The 20,723-nt window shown below is 39.3% G+C and overlaps 1 protein-coding gene across 2 annotated transcripts in view; it reads left to right on the top strand.

Annotated features, from left to right (window-relative positions):
• The window catches only part of RALGAPA2 (Ral GTPase activating protein catalytic subunit alpha 2), a 311,093-nt gene that overhangs the window by 191,983 nt on the left and 98,387 nt on the right, over nucleotides 1-20,723 (top strand). For both annotated transcript variants that reach the window (XM_045011212.1, XM_045011213.1), the window contains exons 36-37: nucleotides 715-873; nucleotides 13,014-13,141. In XM_045011212.1, the coding sequence (XP_044867147.1) occupies nucleotides 715-873; nucleotides 13,014-13,141 (287 nt within the window). The remainder of the gene's footprint in view (nucleotides 1-714; nucleotides 874-13,013; nucleotides 13,142-20,723) is intronic.

The following is a 20,723-nucleotide window of genomic DNA, read 5'->3' as shown; positions in this document are numbered from 1 at the left end:
CTATTGTGGATGTTCAATATGTAATTTTCAAATGACTTTACCTTTGTTAAATCACAAACATTTTTTTCCTCACAAAGAAAAGGCATTACTATTTAATAGGGACTATTCCTATACTACGTTTCAAGTTTAAACTTCAGACATATTTTATGTTTTTTTTAAAAAGGTAATTTTTCGCCCATTCTGTCATAACTCAAAAACTACTTCAGAGATTTTGCTCACATTTTCAAAACAGTTTGCCTTCTGACACAGATATAGCACAGTACGTGTCAGACCCAAAAGTGAATCTTTCAGATGTCTGAGAAAATAGGATATAGGGAGCCACAATGGAAAGTGTGAAATGGAAACCTGAATCATAGCAGTTGCTATCACTGTGAAACCTACAATATTTTAACTGAATTAAAATGTTCCGCTAATTAACATTTTGATCTAATAATCCAGATTAGCACAGAAATCTGTATATATACTGTGTATGTACACCTCATGCAAGTTGATAATTTGATAATTACTTAATCAAGCCATTAAATAAGTGTGTTTTGAATGAGGCAAATTATTTAGTTGCTTTTAATTCCAACAAGCATAGAAAAAGCAATATTTTAACCTTTTCTGTAATGAAATATTTCTACTGTCAAGCATTGTAATTCAATTTGTAAGCCATGACCCCTCATAAACTGTTGTTATCACTCTGATTAATAAAGAGCCAATTTGCTGTTGCAGCTTCGTCACTTGGGAAATGATGAGGTTCACATCGTCTGGTCTGAGCACACCAGGAACTACCGCAGGGGTATTATACCAACAGATTTTGGAGATGTTTTAATTATTATTTATCCAATGAAGAATCACATGTTTTTCGTAGAGATAATGAAGAAACCAGAGGTATGTTTTGACTACTTTGTGTCCATCATAAACATTGTTCAAATGGCCAACAATTCTTGTGTAGTTTAAAGGAAACTTTATTCTGAAAATTTAATATGGGTAGAGATTTAAATGGCTAGATCTGAAATGAAGAACATATTCATATTACATTAATGCTTAGCATTTGGGGCAGCCTTTCAAAATTCTAAAAGTGTAGGAGAAGAAATATTTTTTAAACTATGGCAAAGATCCATTTAAACTAATAAAAGCAAGGGAATTTAGAGTTCAGGCTTTCACTTGGCATTAATTCACCCCATCATGCTTAGCTACTGCTGCACATATGGTACTGTATGTACCCTCAAACAGTGTCTGAGACCTCTGCAGTAATCTGACTCACTGGGAAGATTTAAGGATTGTGTGTGATTCCTCTCACTCAGCATCCTTGTTTTTGTGTGAAATGTCAAACAATTTGTATTTGTAAGACTTGTTTTAATTCCTTTTCTGTTTTTGTCAACAATTTAAAGTAGTGTAACTTTTTTCAACTTCCTTGTAAATGTGGATTTAAATCTCAAAGCAAAAGCAACCAGTGTCTTAAAAGTTGTTTACATAAATATGAGATTTTTATATTTTAAATGCTGTGTGTGTGTGTGTAAATTTTGTTTCTAATATATTTGATATGTTAGCTTTTCAAGGCAACATTTATTTTATAAAAGTAACTATAGTCCACAATATCGTCTCCTTCATACATAAAGGATGATATTTGTCTTGGAGCACTGCCAAGTGCAGAAATGATGCATAAATCCAGTGACACGTTTTCAAGATGAATATGATACATCTTTCAGAACTTAGTGAAAGATACAAGAACTGTACAGTTTAATAACTAATAATTTGTCAGCATACATTTACAAAAAGAAACCTTAGAATTTGCAACTTTTAAAATTATTACCTTTTATTGCTGTTAAACTTTATTTTGAGTATATAAAGAGTCAGGGACTTAAAAGTAGTGAAAATGACGTCTTAGAATGCTGAAGTATTATACAATAATATAGCCAACAGTATCTTGTTATGAGAGTTTCAGAAACGTTTTTTAGAATTTAGCATTATAAGCTGGTTTGAAAATTGTGTGAATCGATCCAAGAAAAGCTGTCTCTTTTACATATTAGTCAAAAAAAACCCCAAAGGCATAAAGAATAATAGCCAACTGGAAATTTAGTGTTATCCCTACATTTAAAGTACAAACCATTACAATGTAATAAAATTAATCCAGACATTTCCAGGGCAAGTGTGGCTGACCTTTTGTTCACCAGCTACTGACCCCAGGGTGAATGAAAGAGGCTTGCAGAGAGAAATGTCTGTTGTTTGGCTTCAGTCCCTGGTATTTAAATTGCATTCCCTAATCAAATGAAAAGGCTGTCCTCTCTATCAGGTTACAGAATCCATGGCAACATTTGGCCTTTTATATACATAATGTTAGCCTTTTTGTTTGCATCTAAGTAGAGACACCTGGAGCAATGTTAACATTAACCGATTTAGCATTAATAGCTTCATTATATAAGAATTTCTGATCAGATAGCTGTTACTTTTGTTATATTGCTTCAGCTTGTATTGTTTTCATTTTTATCTCCCTGCTTGGCAACCAGGCAATGATTTGCAAATTTTTTTTGTCTTGATTAATTAAGCAATATAATTATCAGGAACTGTGATGCAGTCTTTGCTCAACAAAGCTTCTGAGAGAAAACAATAGTAAGTCTGTTAGTATGAATGCATTCCACGCGTCACAGATGCATGAGGATATTCTAAACAATGAGACGAAAAGCTGCCTGCAAATGAGGACAAAGAATGCCATGCAGACTCTACACACTACACATACCGCCAGGGACATACTGTGGGTTCCCTGGGACACAGATGCCTCGTTAGATTGCAGCTAGTCATCAGAGATTAATTCTCAGCCATTTGGTACTATAATTTACCCATTCCCCAGTCTTTTAACTAGTGCTGCTTACTATAGAACTGAAGTAGTTATACTCAAAAGGTTTATTTAACCTTGCCTTCTTTTACTGTATACAACAACAAAAAAACCCTATTTTTTCTTAGTGATTGTAATGAAGCAGGTGTTTGCAATGCGGGGAATATTAATTTTTGTGTTTCATGGATATCTTACTTCAGAATTAGTAGTGGTCCAAGAAGGCGTACATTTCTTTCCACATCTGTAAATTTTATCCCACTGTAGTTTATTTCTATTATTATATTTATTTTTCATCCCTGTGACACTTATGATTCTTCAAAAGGTAATCTTGTTTTGGCTCCTTAAAATAATATCAACTTACATAACTTACTGAAGAGAGAACGTTGTAATATATATTCAATTTACTTATTTAACCAAACTCCCTCATTAAGGCAAAAAGATCCACATGGGTGAAAGCTTATGACTGCATGGAGTCTCATTGATTTTAATGGGCCTCAGCATGGGCATTGAGAGTGCATAGGAATTGATAATTCTAGTCTTTTTGTTCATATGGATTTATGGCCCAGTCGTGTATTCCTTGTGCAGTTAACACTCCCATAGAATCAAAGTCCACAATTGGGGATTTATATACCAGTCCTGAAATGTACTGAACACCCTCAACATCCACTGAATTCAGATGGAATTAAGCATTCTCAACAATTCAGAGGATTGGGCCCTTAAACTGAAATCTTTTTATGTTATGGATTTAACATATTTTGAGAAGTGCTATAAATATACCTGGCAATCAATATATACATATTTTTATTAATAATAAAATACTGCTAACTCCATATTTTACTGTGTGACCCCCTCTTCCTTACCAAGAAACTCCTCACTTTTGATGAGGTAGAGAGGTAACATGAGGGCTCACAGCTCTGGATGCCCCAGCATGTGTTACACATTGGCATTCTGAATATTTGTCTTTCATAGCGTGCATTCATTAACTGTCACGACAAGTCAATTATGTACCTCTCTGTGTTCACTTTCTCTGAGTCCGTACTGCACTGAAAAAGAGATGTGTGCATAAAGGGTGTTTGTGTATACATGTTGACAGCACCTGTCATCTTTTGTTTATTGTGTTTTTTAAATTTTTATAAAACCCAGGAATTAAATAATTTTCATACATACCTTTGCCTGGACCTTCCCTTGACCTGATCCAAAATTTGTCTACCCCCTTCTTTCTTCTTCGAAGTCCTCCTGAAAATATGCTTCTTTAAGGAGGCCTGTATACCATAGGCCACCCCTCCACCTGATATACTGAAAGATATTCACATAAAAAGTAATCCGTACAAATCATGAAACTGACAAGGCAACTTTTTGTTGCTCCCCTTCCTACCACATCCTTGTTTACATATCATATGTTCTTCTTCGAGTGCTTGCTCATGTCAATTCCATTCTATGTGTGGACGTGCCCACATGCACAATTGTTGGAGACTTTCGCCTTAGCGGTATCCGTAGGGCTGGTTGTGGCGCGCACTTGAGTGCCACGCTCATGCGTCGGTATATCAGGCGCCTCCTGCCCTACGCCCTCTCAGTTCCTTCTTACCGCCCGTGGTGGTTGGTCAGAGTGCCTCTTTCCCTTGCTTCGCAAGTGATCGGCGGGTTTTTTTTCCCTACTTGCTGAACCTCATGTTCCAGCTATAAATAGTTTGTTTTTTATAGTAGATTAGTTAGTAAGTATCTGTTAAGTACTATAGCTAGTCAGCTCGGGTCCCAGCGGGGACTTTGCCCCAGACAGGACATGCCCCGGTCTCCAGGTTTTAAACCCTGCTCTGACTGCAACAGGCCTATGCCTGTTAGTGACCCGCATGGCAGCTGTCTGAAGTGCCTGGGGGCATCCCACATTAAAGAAAAGTGTCACATCTGTAAGAACTTTCGTCTCAGGACAAGAGAGAGAGCGACATTTGCTTGAGGGCCTCCTCATGGAGGCCACTCTTTGCCTAGCCTCAGGAATGCCCAGCACTTCAGCCTCAGTATGTAGCGCACCCTTGGCACCAGGCTCTTCCCGGCACCGATTCCCTTCGCCGGTGCCCAAGAAGAAGACAAAGAGGAGGGACCTGGCACTGAGCAAGTTGGACCAAGGGCATTGGGCAAACGACCCCGCTTGGTCCACCTGCGCACGCCAGAGACGCAAGGGGACACATTCCTAAGAGGACCTACTTATCCCCCCAAGGGATCCACTGACGACTCCGGGGAGCGATAGGGGACCCAGGCTGATGGCACAGTGAACACCTTCTCAGCTCCCGGTGCCCAGAGAGCAAAGGACTCTCTCACCACAGCCAGCACTGTGTGTGGCAATGGACCTGGTGAAGGCTCCCTACAAGGACAAGCCATCTGTGAAGGCCTCCCAGAAGGCGAGTGAGCGCCGCCAGTCTCCAGAGCCAAGGCAGAGCCCTTTGTCATCGTGCCCGTGGTCTCCGCATCAGCCCAGGTCACCGGTTTGCCACTACTGATCACCGTTGCCCCGCTCCCGGTCTCCGCCCTCACACCAGGCTTTGCGCAGAGGGAGGCACCGGTCATTCTACAGTCGGCACCAGTCATCTTCGCGCTGACATTAACCATCACCGAGCCCTTGGGGACACTCCCCAACATGACGCCACTCCCACTACTCCCATCACCAGTCTGACTATCCAAGGCACCAGTCACCCAGGCCCTGCCCTGGTCACCAGAGGAGGATTTATCCAGCATAGAGAGGGAGTCCAGCACCTCACTGAGATAGCACCGTAGCAACTGGGCTCTGGAAGTTGCATCCGCCACAGCGATGCTGACCTGGCAGCAGGGCTTGTGACCAGCGCAGTGGCATTACTGGAATACCTGGGTCATGCCGGTTATGCCGATGCTCCCATCTGACCAGTCCTCGGTCGCCACATCGGACAAACCCCACAGAGCCAGTTATCTCATCATAGAAGGCAATTAGGTTAGTCAGGCATGACTTGCCCTTGGTGAATCCATGCTGACTGTTCCTGATCACTTTCCTCTCCTCTAAGTGCATCAGAATTGATTCCTTGAGGACCTGTTCCATTATTTTTCCAGAGACTGAGCTGAGGCTAATTGGCCTGTAGTTCCCTGGATCCTCCTCCTCCTCTTTTTTACAGATGGGCATTACATTAGCCTTTTTCCAGTCATCCAGGACCTCCCCTGATCGCCATGAGTTTTCAAAGATAATGGCCAATGGCTCTGCAATCACATCTGCTAACTCCTTTAGCACCCTCAGATGCAGTGCATCCGGCCCCATGGACTTGTGCTCATTCAGCTTTTCTAAATAGTCCTGAACCATCTTCTCCACAGAGGGCTGGTCACCTCCTCATCATGCTGTGCTGCCCAGTGCAGTAGTCTGGGAGCGGATCTTGTTCATGAAGACAGTGGCAAAAAAAGCTTTGAGTACATTTTCCACATCCTCTGTCACTAGGTTGCCTCCCTTATTCAGTAAGGGTCCCACACTTTCCTTGAATTTTTTTTCTTGAAATATCTGCAGGGCCACCACTTGGTCGTCTGTCCATACTTTCACATCTCACTATGCGCTTACCCAGAAATCCCAGGACGACGCTGGCTTCGGTAGAGCAGTGCTGCAAGACTGTGAACTCCGAGTTCCCCTCTGTTTTTTCTGCTTGAGAGTCACCTAAAATGGAATTGACATGAGCAAGCACTCAAAGAAAAAACGGTTACCTACCTTTTGAGATGTGTTGCTAATGTCCATTCCATTACCCACCTCCTGCCCGTCTGTTGGAGTTGTCGGCAAGAGGGAACTGAGAGGGCATAGGGCCGGCAATGCCTGATATACCGACTCATGAGCACAGCACTCAAGAGAGCGCCACAGCCAGCCCTACGGATACCGCTAAGCAAAAGTCTCCGACAACTGCGCACGTGGGCACGCACACACCTAGAATGGAATGGACATGAGCAACACATCTCCAGGAACAACCGTTACGAAAGGTAGGTAACCGTTTTTTATGGGACCTATCCTTATACAGATGAGAAGATTTATGGTAATACTCATATGAGTAAAAGTACTTGCACATGTTGGCAGGATTGAGCCCTTACTTTGTAAACTCTTCAGGGCAGGGACCTTGTCTTCACATTTATCCATAAATACCTACGACACTGTTAGAGTTATATAAATAATAAAAAAAATCTCTTCTGTGGTACAAAGTAAGAATAGTTGCAGTTTTCAGAATTCTGCTTTCCTTCTAAATTTTGTATTGTTCAGAAAAACATTTGACATTAGCTCAAAAGGTGGTTTAATGGCATACTTCTCTTGAATACTAAGAAAATACAATAATAAATGGAAAAAATACGTTTTTTCTCTTTACGGATATAATATTGAAATAGATTTGTGTCATAATCTAGCATTTGATTCTGTAGATGAAAATGGCTCAGTTTTGAAACATTTAATGTTTTGACATTTGTTAAAGATTACCTATTGAATTTCAGAAAATGTCATGAAAAATTTAGTAACTCGTTGTGTGATGCTGCCTTAAGACAACCCAACACATTTCCAAGATTCTAATAATTTTCTTTAATATGAGGGTATCGAGACCTTACCAGCAATGACTGATAGTCAATACAAATATTTGAATATTACTTTCATTTTATAATTCCAGTGATTTACATTATCAACTGCTTTGTTTGTTTATGTGGGTATTAAAACCTCTGTAAAATTAACTCTTAATACACTGACTGACACATATCAGTGTCTGGGCATTTACGTTCATAACTCACCAAAATATCAAATTGAAAATGTGTGAGGTCTGCATATGTTGTTTATAAGTGTATACCCTCGTTATTCACACCTGGCATACAAAATTAACAGATCTGACTCTCTGATCCCTGTCTCAATACTTCTAAAAATGTTCTTCCTTTCATAGAGTTTTCAAATGAATTTATACTTACAAATGTTTTGGTCTTTGCAATTCTTAATTTAAAAACAGAATCAGCACAAAACTTGATGTTGTAGAACGTCTGTGGCATAGATTGTTTGTTTTGTTTTTTCCAGCTGGGAATCTACTAAATCTTGCATATAGAAATTGATGAAGGCTCTAAATGTTAAACTGCATGTGCTGAAAATCATCCAAAATTAGTCAAATTATGGAAATATTTTATCCTAATCTATTTTTTCTGGTTTTAGTCATTATTTTAAGTAAAGGAATGACATTAACAAGAACTGTGTGAAAAGACAGCTGTCATTTGCAAATGTTATATTAAAACCAAATTTCTTCTGTGATTCATTGCCACTTCTAATTAGAGGGATTCCCCTGATGCAGGGGATTTATATTATTCCTTTTGTCGGTTTATTGAATGACTGTCACAGTCACCCACAAAGCGGTTGCAGAAGAATAATAGAGGGTATTTATTTATGTTCTAAGCCCCAGTACAGATGGAAAAAATCCATAGATTAAATTTTGATAATTACTACTAGCCCCGTTTAGTTTCTTTTTCATTTTGATTTTTGTGGTGGAGAAATTAATTCATGGTTGACTTATTCTGAAAATCAGTATCTATTATAATTTTTTCATTTTTCTTTTAACCATCCATATTCATTTTATTTATGTGTGTTTCCACACATTTTTCCACTTTACACATGATTTGGGCTTCTCTACGTGTTGTGCTTATTGTAGCATTTACTTGAGATGGTCAGAGGTACTGAGAGTACTGCAAGTTGTCAACCTACATTACGTGATCAGTTCCTTAGGGAGAGATTCTAAACCAATGAAAGGTGTTACAGTTCTAACTCATGTAACAGGGCGAGCCTGTCAGCATCTTGCCCAGATGTATCTGAGATACTGGTTTTAAGATGGAGGGGTTTTGGTTTCTTTTTGCCATTACTGCCTCTTTGCCAAGAAGCTAATTACCTTGGGCCAGATCATTCTTTTCCCTTATAAAACTCATCAAGGGGGGCTGTACAGGGGAGGGGAACTCTACGTGAGGTGCCACTTGTAAGATTCAGCATAGACAAATATCTAGCTTGAATATCATGAAGTAATATCTACCAGAAGCACACTGCTGCATTCAAGTTCATAGATGAACTCTGCAGTTATACATAATATAAAAACTAAGCACATTTTAAATCTTAAAAAGCTTATGAAAATATTTGTTGACATGTTAGATGTTCTGAGGATAGCTATGTAGTGTTTAACCTCTCTGCAAAATGTATCTATCTTACATGCATTGAATTATAACTAATACTGTCTTGGTTTCTATATTGAAGCTATCACAGTAGTATCTGAATGGTGAGAAAAGGGGCTCAGTTAGAGTTGGTTGGGTGATCTTGACTGAATTTGTGGTGTCTGTCTAGTGACTGAGAGCTGGGGTGGTGGTTGTTGGGTTTTTTTTGTTTGTTTTTTAAGATGTAAATTATTTTAAAGCATCCTTGAAGATACAGCTACATATTTTCAAATAATTCAATTCTGATAGCTTTTTAGTAATGTATTTTCCTTACATTTTTATGAATTAATTTAAAACAGCCCTGGCTTGGAAGAACTAACAATCATCACATCAGACTTTGCAGTGCTAATGTTTCTGAGCCCTGGTCTACACACAGCCCCTGGTTCGAACTAGGGTACGCAAATTCAGCTACGTGAATAACGTAGCTGAATTCGAACGACCCTAGTTCGAATGACTTACCGTCCAGACGCTGCGGAAGCGAACTCCGCGGCTCCAAGGTCGACTCCGGCAACTCCTCCTGCCGCGGTGGAGTACCGGAGTCGACTGCGGCGCTTCCGGAGTTCGAACTATCGCGTCTAGATCAGACACAATAGTTCGAACTCCAAGAAGTCGAACTCGCCGCGTCGACCCGGTGGGTAAGTATAGACGTGGCCTAAGCTTTGCAGAAGTTAAAAGCTCTACAACAATGGCCATGTGTGTCCATGACCCTTTCCTGATGTGGCTGTCTCTCTCCATTCATCTGCACACTAGACCCCCTTGGGGATCCATGTCTCATTTTTTCTCCTCTGTCTTCCTGGACCCCTTGTCCCTACTCCATTCTTGAGCTTAGGAAGCCCACAACCTGTGGGCAATGAGCACCATGTTCCAGAGCTGTTAGACCTTGTAAGGACTTCAGTGTTTGTGAACACTGCATGCAATAACTAGGGTCCCAATGTACAGTTGAGGGTGCAGGATTGTGGCCTCGATATGAACCCAGAAATCTACCCTAATCTATTTTTAAATACGAATCTTCATTTAGGTCAACAGAATAAAACACTTTTTATTAGGGCTGTTGATTAATCGCAATTAACTCGTGTGATTAACTCAAATTAATTGCAATTAATTGCACTGTTAAACAGTAGAATACAAACTGAAATTTATTAAATATTTTGGATGTTTCTCTACATTTTAAAATATATCAATTTCAATTACAACACAGAATACAAAGTGTATAGTGCTCATTTTATATTATTTTTATTACAAATATTTACACTGTAAAAATGACAAAAGAAATAGTATTTTTCAGTTCACCTCATATAAGTACGGTAGTGCAATCTCTTTATCATGAAAGTACAACTTACAAATGTAGGTTTTTTTGTTACATAACTGCACTCGAAAACAAAACAATGAAAAACTTTAGCGCCTACAAGTCCACTCAGTCCTACTTCTTGTTCAGCCAATCGCTAAGAGAAATAAGTTTGTTTATATTTACGGGAGATAATGCTGCCCACTTCTTAATTACAATGTCACCTGAAAGTGAGAACAGGCGTTCACATGGCACTGTTGTAGCTGGTGTCGCAAGATATTTACATGCCAGATGCGCTAAAGATTCATATGCCTCTTCATGCTTCGGCCATCGTTCCAGAGGACATGCTTCCATGCTGCTGATGCTTGTTAAAAAAAAATGCATTAATTAAATTTGTGACTGAACTCCTTGGGGGAGAATTGTATGTCTCCTGCTCTGTTTTACCCACATTCTACCATATATTTCATGTTATAGCAGTCTTGGATGATGACCCAGCACATGTTGTTCGTTTTAAGAACACTTTCACTGCCAATTTGACAAAATGCAAAGAAGATACCAATGTGAAATTTCTAAAGATAGCTACAGCACTCGACCCAAGATTTCAGAATCTGAAGTGCCTTACAAAATCTGAGAAGGATGAGGTGTCGAGCATGCTTTCAGAAATCTTAAAAGAGCAACACTCTGATGTGGAAACTACAGAACCTAAACAACCAAAAAAGAAAATCAACCTTCTGCTGGTGGCTTCTGACTCATGATGATGAAAATGAACATGCGTCAGTCTACACTTCTTTGGATGGTTATCAAGAGACGTCATCAGCATGGACGCATGTCCCCTGGAATGATGGTTGAAGCATGAAGGGACATGAATCTTTAGTGCATCTGGCATGTAAATATCTTGCAACACTAACTACAACAGTGCCATCCCTGTTCTCACTGTCAGGTGACATTGTAAACAAGAAGCAGGCAGTATTATCTTCTGCAAATGTAAACAAACTTGTTTGAGCAATTGGCTGACCAAGAAGTAGTACTGATTGGACTTGTAGGCTCTAAAGTTTTACGCTATTTTATTATTGAATGTAGGGGTTTTTTTGTACATAATTCTACATTTGTAAGTTCAACTTTCATGATAGAGATTGCACTACAGTATTTGTATTAGGTGAATTCAAAAATACTATTTCTTTTGGTTTTTACAGTGCAAATATTTGTAATAAAAAATAAAGTGAACACTGTACACTTTGTATTCTGTGTTGTAATTGCAATCAATATATTTGACAATGTAGAAAACATCCAAAAATATTTAAATAAATGGTATTCTGTTATTGTTTAACAGCACAATTAATCGCACAATTAATCGCGGTTAGTTTTTTTAATCACTTGACAGCCCTACTTTTTATACTTAGCTTAATCCAATCTTCCACTTAAGTTTACCTACCAGCTGTACCAGATTCTTGACCTCTTTGGGGAGTTTCTCTTTTCTTGCATCCCTTGGAGACTTCAGGTTTTACTCTTGTTACTTTTTTCGTTAAATTATACTTTTCTTAGTATGACTGTTCTTCAGCGTGCTAGACAGGAAGCAGGTCCTTAGTTTCAATTCCAAACTCATGACTACACCCCAGTGCTATGGTTTATGAGAATACACCTAAAGATTCACTTTATTCAAAATGGGTTATGGCGGTCAGTATCCAAATGGCTGTTTAAATTAGGGGGGAGGGCTGGTCCCCTTTGGACAAACATGCACTGGCTGCATCTAAAGGTCTGGGGCATAAGGGGGTAAAGCAGTCCCCATGGTCCATGCTAGACAAATCACCACCTAACAGATTTGTGATACAGTATCTAAGTTATTTCCACATTGTATCTTAATGCTACTTTTATATATAAATGCAAATACTGACAGTTGCCATCAATTTTTTTTGTTCTTAACTTGAATCTGTGCTATAGCTTTGTGCTCAAGCAAAAATTACAATCTGAGGAGGAAAATCCACGACAAAAAGCCTGCTTTGCAGTACTTACCAAAACTAAATTCTACTAGGTATGAATTTTCTTCCATGTTCATTGACCTACCTTTCTTCTGATCTTAGCCCAAGTGATTGGATGGAGGAGAGACTACATCCCTAACACACATGCAGTAGGAACTAGTCTAACAATCCGGTTTTTTATGTCTGCAGTCAGACTGTGAAAAACTATTTATTAGTATCTTCCTGGTCTCCAAGAGAGATGGGGACTGATGGTATCTGTGAAGAATATCCAGTGGCAAAACTTACGTATACAAATATTTAGCTGAGAGCACAATGCCAGATCCGAACAAATGTATGTTTTCTTGAAAACAAAATATTGTCATGAATGTCTTACTAGAAGATTATTTGGTACATATAATAACATGCTTATTTTGTTTCTGTCGTAAATAGTGGAAGAGACTCATTATAAAGAGATAATGGGTCAGATATTTTTCATTTTTGTAATCTTCTCTTCCAAAACCTCATTGATCCCTATTTGTGTATTGCAGGATTTAATATCATGTCCTTGGAATAGATTTTCAAAGGCACAAAGGGAAGTTAGGTGCCCTACTCCTTTGGAAAGTCAATGTGGACTGAGTACCTAGTTTCCATTTGTGCCTTTGAAAATCTCCCTCCACCCACAGTGATACCATCAAATTAAGACTGGAGAATGCTGTATCTGAAAATACTATCACTTTTATTTTTTGGTTCGCAGGTCCCATTTTTTGGTCCTCTCTTTGATGGAGCAATAGTGACTGCAAAACTGCTGCCAAGCCTTATATGTGCCACATGCATCAATGCCAGCAGAGCTGTGAAATCTCTCATACCCCTCTACCAGAGCTTGTATCCTTTCCTTCTGTGCATTTTATGCAATTTGGAATCATAAGTACAAATATTCTCCTGATAGAGGTAAGTGCGAATGAGATCTCTTCAGTTGGACTTTATGCTAAGAACTGTGCATCAGAAAAATGTCAAAGCTTTCTTCATATCAAGCAGCATGTTTTTAGACTCATTCTTGCTGAGCTTTAATCTGATATGGTATGCTCTTAAAAATAAAGGATAACAATACAAGCATTTTTGGACTTTCCTATTAATTGCAAAGTCAACAGGTATACTGTTAGAAATAATGGTGCTTTAAACTTTAAGAGGGAATAATTTACAAATTTCTGTAGCACGAGAAAATAATTGTTTATATTAGCTTCATATTTACAAAAGGAGCCCAGTTCTACTCCCGTATGTAATAACGCAAGTAATTTCACAGTCTTCTTTGGAAGTCTTCACATCAATAAGATAGGTAGCAGTTGGCCAATGGTATTGATATTTATCAGTCTTTATGTCCATTTTTTATTTTACCCACATTGCGTCTTAGAGTTTTGAGAACACATTCTTCCAGCAGTAGTTATAGGTAACTGGAAGGCATGCTTCAGTATTGTAGAATTGTGTAGTGTGAATTATTATTCTTGTGTGGTATGCAGGCTAATCGCATAAAATCACTTGTTACTTGACATTCTGGTTTTCTTTTCTCGTAATGCCACTAATGTTATAAAATTACTCTAGTGTGGTTCATTAACCACATTGCTAACAGTCCCATATGTTTCTATGGATCAGCACTCATCTTATTTCAGTTTATTTTGGAGGCTTTTAATTTGGAGGCTTTTCAATTATGTAATGAGGAGGGCCTCGCTTGATTTTCCTGAGACGAAACAACTGGAATGCTCAATCTTTGTGATGAAGGAAAGATGGCTTTGTTAGAGTTTATCAGAGGCATTTACATTTTAGGTTCAATTTTTCTAGTTACTATGGCTATGTAAGAAATACTAATTTTTGTAGAAGAACTGAATTTGATTAATTGTGTTTGTGGAAAGCTTCAGAAATGAAGATTTGCATAAGAATTAAAGAAACTAAATAATATTTTATTACCTTTTTTGTTTTTCCTCTTCATTTTAAACTAGGTGAAGTTGTTTGGAGTTGCACAGGCAGGCCCACACAATACCTTAGTTATAAGATTATGTCAATACTTAAAAGCAGACTCAAAACTCGCTACCTTTTTCACTTTTGTGTCATGAGTGGGTAATTCAGCTAAGTACTACTGTCAACGTAGTTCCTTCTATCTGTAACCTTGACTGAATGAGCAGATGTGTTAAGCTGTGTCTGACAATAAAACAATCAGTCTAGTATTGCTGGTAACCTGAACACAGTAACAGAGATTATAAGAGTGAAAAACATGCCATTATCTCTAAGGGAAAAAACGATTTTGACACAGTAGGAAAACAGAAGATATGATTTGATGTAATGTTCATCCTTGCCCTTTGTCCCTCCTAGATTTTCCTATAATAACTTCCTCAGCAGGCTAAGTAGAATCTGTCAAGTTTAGCCTTTATCTAGTGGTCACTGCTCTTTCTCAGTGGTGAGGGCTAGCTCAACTGCCATCTGCTTATTTTTTTTCCCTAGTGGGCAATCAGTGGACGTATTTCAATGTCTAGAGTGCTGAAAACTGGAAGTTTGCCACTTGCTATGGTTACAATTCCCAAGTTAATCAATGATTTTAAAATCAAATCATGGTCATTGGGTATCAGGCCCAAAACCTATTTCTCTAAAGCCGGTGAACAACAAAGTAATTGGGGACCTGTTTATGGGGTACTGTTACCTTAATAGGAACCTTAAAAATGGTTTGTTTTGGAGAAAAGCTGAATGATACAGTTCCTTTATAAAAACCAGTTTACTTATCCCTAGTATTCTTGTATGGATATATTTATTTATATAAAATAAAATTGTTCTTCTTAACCCAGTCACCCTCAGACTCCAGCATATCACCCTCAAATGCCATTATATACACACACACACACACACACACACACACACACACACACACACACACACACACACACACACACACACACACACACTCACTCACTAGAGTGCTAGGGGTTAGTCAAGTGGTTCTCATAAGGTAACTGTATCAGACCTGAGCTCTTTCTTTAAAACTAATCCAAGTCTCTGTGTGCGCGCGTGCACACATATATGTATATCACTACCTATGCCACAGACTTTGACGCACAAGCATCAACTGTTAAGATATGTGTTTCACCAGCCTGCTGTGACCCAACCTTTGCCAGGTCTCTTTCTCGCTATACTTAAATGCAACACACAGAGAGACTAGGTATGATGCATGCCACTGAACCTTTCTGGGGGCATTGTGAGGTCTAGCTGCATCATTACTTTGCACATGTGCATTTTGGCATCAAACCATACTGTGCATGTAGTAATGTGATGTGAATGGAAAGTAGAAATACTGGAGCCTGAGAGAGGCAGCTGGACCTCAGAACAGGTAATGTAGTGGGGAGGTGACATTAGAGAAGAGAAAAAGCTGGAGTAGGTTGGAAAGTCCTAAGCAACTTTTATTGGATGTGAGAGACAATAAAGATTCCCCATTAAACACAAAGTAAAGGTTTGGTGACTTTCTTAAAGGGACAGAACATTTTGTTGGAGACCCCTGCCAGAGGGAGTTCATTGAAGCAAGTGATTGCTGGTGGGGAAAACAAGATAGAACAGAGCACTCTAGGACCTGAGGATCTGTCATGGGATGAGAAGTCAGCTGTTTGGGTTCAGACTCTTGGGTGGAGGAATCTGTCAGGCTATTGTTTGGAAATAGGAAAGGAATGAAGAGGGACTGACAGGATAAGCGCAAAAGGTTCATATATACAACTATAATTTTCCATCCACCTATATGCTCATAAAATTCTTATACCAAAAGGGAGAAACTTCAGGTATTAATAACATAATGAAAAGCTTGATATGCATACGTTTCCATAGTTTTCATATGTTGTATTTTGGTGATATCCAACCTTGGCATTTTGAGAGTGCCTGTGTTAAGGAGAAAATTTGTGTTGGATTACTAACTAACGTGTTCCTTGGGCAGCACCATGTGATTTTTAAACAGAAGTACTTGAATAAGGTAGTGATTGAGTTATATGATGTGAGAAGATCAATGTCCTCTTTTCTTCTAAAAAGGGAAAGAATAATCATCCTCCTGATGATTATCTTCCAGCAATTCCTTGTGAAAAAAGAACTGCTCCAAACCCCAGTAAAATAATACAAAAAATACCGAGAAAAACTTTCTAAGCATCTACAGCTTAATAGAACCATCAGCAATGGGATCATGAGTTAATCATGAACACATCTTGCCAGATACATTTATTTTCATTTTTGACAGAATTACAAAAAATGGTAGTTTCAATAACTGTACAGTGTTCAAATATTATTGAAGCTTTTCTGATGTCTCAGGAAATCTTACTCTCATCATTTAATTAGATTTTCCTTGGTATGGACAGCACCACATAGACTGGAAATGAGCTGAAGAACTGTAATCAAATTGTAGTGATGATGATGTGTTGAGTTGCAGGGACGATGTCTAGCAGGTGCTGAAGTTTATGTCCAGTCTTATATACATTCTTGTTTAGGGCCTGATTTTTACAATGCTTATGCATGCTGAGTAACTAATCCCACTTAATGGGACTCCTGTCATGAGTAAGTGCTACTTGGCATGAGTTGCAAAATTAGGCCCTGAGATCATAAGTTATTTGGGGTTCAGTTTTTTAAAATGACAAAAAGAAATGGGCTAGTTACCATATTAATAAAATTTTCAGATGATAAAAACTGCAGGTGTTCCAAAATTAAATGAGGAAAAGGAAATAATTCAAAAGGATCTATCTAGTAAGACTGGAAATAACAAAATAAGATTCAACTTGGAAAAACACTAGTTAAGAAATCTGGAGTGAACATAGGCGCGGGAAGTAGGGATGTGGGGGATGCTTCAGCACCCCCAGGTTCTGCGCCTGGCGTCCTAGCCGTCGGCCTCGCTACTGCCTACGGGCTCTGCTGCCGGCCCCAGGGTCTCGCCAATCCCATGCCTGGGGGCTCCGCTGCCAGCCCCAGGTCCTGGCCACCGGCCTGCATGTGGGGTCCTGCCCTGCTGCCAGGGCCCCGGGGGCTCTGCTGCCAGCCCCGGGGTCCCTTGGACTCCTCACACACCTCTAGCTGTGGCCCTGTCCCCACTCCTGGAGTCATGTCCCTGCTCCCAGCCCCAGCTCTAGGGGGTGGGAGGGCACAGACAGGGGCTAGAAGGGTGCAGCTCAGCATTCCCACTCCAAAAACTGTTCCAGCACCCCTGGGAGTGAAATAATTAAAACAAAAATATTCAATGGAAAGGGTAAACCCAGAAAGCAATAATGCTGAATGAATTAAGATTGAGATTGGACAGCAAATTAAACTTTGCACTGGGGATATGACAACAAAAAAGTTGTTGCAGCTTTAGGGTACATATGTATAAAAGAAGTGCGTCTCAGAGCTAGGATAGCCAGCTTTCTAATTTTGAAAACCGAACACTACAGCAGGAGAGCTGGAACCTCCCCTCTCCCTACCTCTTCCCCTGAGGTCCCGCCCTCATTGCTCACGGCTCTCCCCCTCCCCCCAACTCCCTTCCTCCTCGCTTGGTCCTGTTTACCTACCTATACTCCCCCTCTCCCTGCCCCAGCAGGGCTCCCTCTGCTCCAGGGCTAGGACTGAGCAGGCAGGCTCCCAAGATGCAGGTAGGAGGCAGCCCCCGCTGAGCAGGGGCCGGCATGGGTTGATAACCTAGCACCTCATCCCTTGGCCCCCCCACCCATGGCAACTGGACTTCTGGTATCCAGTCAGTACATGTGACTGGCCACTGTACAGATCCCCTTTCAACTGGACTTTCTGGTTGAAAACCAGAGACCTGGCAACCCTACTCAGAGCATGGAAACAGAGTTCCCATTCTCTTTAAAGTACAAGCCATTAAAAAGTCAACATTTGTCAACCATTACCACAAAATTACTAGAGATACTTTTTATTCTGTGTATAGGTGGAAACTGGTAATTGATGCTATGGTGCGCTAAATGATAGCGATGCAGAGCATTGTGTCTACGCTGAGACCATACCTGGAATATTCCAGTTAGTTCTGGGCATCTCAGTAGCAGTAAAATATTGACAAATCTGAAGGCATTCCGAGAACAGCAACAAAAACAATTAGGGGGCTTCAGAAATGTGTTTATGACCTAGATTTGGGAATAAAGTAAAAAATTGCATTACAGGGAATGATAGTGGTGTCAGAAAGATGGTGCAAAGAGCAGAATAATTCTGCCGACAGGACAAAAAACATTTATTTCAAATAGAGTTTGCTTTCGTTTTCACTTTAAATTTAAACATGCTGTGAAGAAAATGCTTGCGCTGCCTAAGGGGAAGTTGATCTACATCTCCTAAATAGTGGGCTGTAAAGTCCTGGCAGCCTCATGCAAATAATGGCAGCTGAAGTCACTTGTTGGAAAGTCTGTAAACTCTGGTTACAGCTGCACTTATCAGTAGCTTTAAGGGAAGTGTAATCAGCCACAGAGATTAATTTGCATCTCAATTAGAAAAGAGTCAGGAGGAAGCACTAGGGTCTGTTGCTAGAAGGTTGTGGAAGAAATCTCATCAGACACAAAAGCCTCCCAATACTTAGTACTCCAGCTGAGTGGAGGACAATATCTGAGGTTTAGTTACCATGGGGACCAGAAGCCTGCAGAGCCACAGAAGAATCTAGGGTTTGCACTGTAATCATTTGGTCATGATGACTCAAATTCCACTGTTGTACCCAAATACATTTTTTGCTATTAGAAAGAGGTTAAAAAGTGGGAAAGGTAAAAACTTCAAAGAGTGTATGTGTGTTTTTTTCCTGTTCTTAAATACTTTTTATGTTGCTGCAGTGATTTCTGTGTTTTAAAGCATTTATTAGAGCATGGAAAGCATTCAAAAATGTGTCAGTTAACTGACATATTCAAATTTTAGTGTGTAGCTGCTGTCGTATATCTCAAAGCCACTCATGAAACTGGTTCATTTACACAATTCAGAGTGATGACATCATACAAAATCAAACCAAAGTATATAGTTGAACTCAAGTTAAGTTAAATAACAAAATAGACCATAGAATAGTATTCTGTTGAAAGATCTGAATCCAACTTCTCTTGAAGTGTGTTATAGTTCACGTGTCAGGTATTAGCATACTTTAAATGTACTCCTGAAAATGAGAGGATTATTTGTAAATCTTCTAGAAATGTCTGGACTCCTGGCTTTAACCCACGCTAAGGAGTGCCCTCACAAACATGAAGATGCTACTAATTGCTAGCTGATATGCTTCAAGGAGTAGCCTCACTATCATGCTCTTTGAGGCAAGAATTGTATTTTACATGTGTTTTAATGGCTAACCATAAGCCTTCTGCTTAGTCATTAAAATACATGTAAAATATGACATCACATCATAATAAGAATATAGTACTAATATGCTAATCTACTAGAAATTGCTATATACTAACATAATAAGTATTACATATGAGTTTGAGGGTTTCAAAACCATCTTCTTTTTCCTGGAGAGAGGAAGGAACCAGTAATCTTCAAGAGATATCATTCCTGTATACTCTCTTATACTAAAACAGTTGACTGCCGATAAACAAAAGATCCTTCTAATCAAATGGCAATTAAATCTGAGGTTGCTAATTGTCAGTACCGTCTTGAAAAGAACATAATGCTATAAGCAGCATGTCCTAGGTATTTATTAGGAGTAGGTTTGATAAACAATGTATGTGTAAAACTAAGGCTTTAAATCAGTTTAATTACACACAAAGAAAAAGGCAGGACACAACAAAAAGCATGTAAAATCTATGATGCAATGAAAAAGGCATCCATGTGAAAAGAATCTTCCTTCTGTGTGGTCTCTTCTTCAGGGTTATCCAGTAGTTTTTTAGTCAATTTAGGTTTCCCTAAATGTATTTTCTTGATAAAATTTACTTATAAGCATTTTCTAATGACAGCAATGCACATTTTTGCTAAATATTGTACACAGAGCTCAGAAAAATATGCTATATTTTTATACTGTCAGTTTCAGAGGAATCAAACTGCTTCTTGTTTTAGCAGATGATGTAGCTTCTGACTAGAACAGCTACATAGACACAGTGTCAGATATAGATAAATTCTTATAATTCAGGACTTCAGGTCAAGTTGCTGCTGTACATCTAACTTGTCTTTGGTTTTATGTAAAGCAGGTGTGGAAGTAGCACATCTCCCAGGTTGGCCTGGACCTTCTAGATCAGGATTGAGGCACATTATCTAGTCTGACCTGTATATCTCACAGGCCACCAGCAGCACCCAGCACCTCTACACTGAAGCCAATAAGTGAACTTAGACCAAAGTATTACAGCTCACAAGAGACTTAACTATTATGTGCTAGAGGCAGAGAACAAGAGGGATTGAGGTGCACCATTGCCAAATGTCCCTCGTATGGCAGGGAGTTGACTAAGTGAAATATATCCAGATAATCCAAAGAAGTGGCCTGCATCCTACAGAATCATAGAACTGGAAGGTATCTCCAGAG

Source organism: Mauremys mutica, chromosome 3 (genome assembly GCF_020497125.1).
Source record: "Mauremys mutica isolate MM-2020 ecotype Southern chromosome 3, ASM2049712v1, whole genome shotgun sequence".
Lineage (NCBI taxonomy): Eukaryota > Metazoa > Chordata > Testudines > Geoemydidae > Mauremys > Mauremys mutica.
Note: the sequence above shows the minus strand (reverse complement) of the source record. Positions and strands in the feature narration are given on the sequence as shown.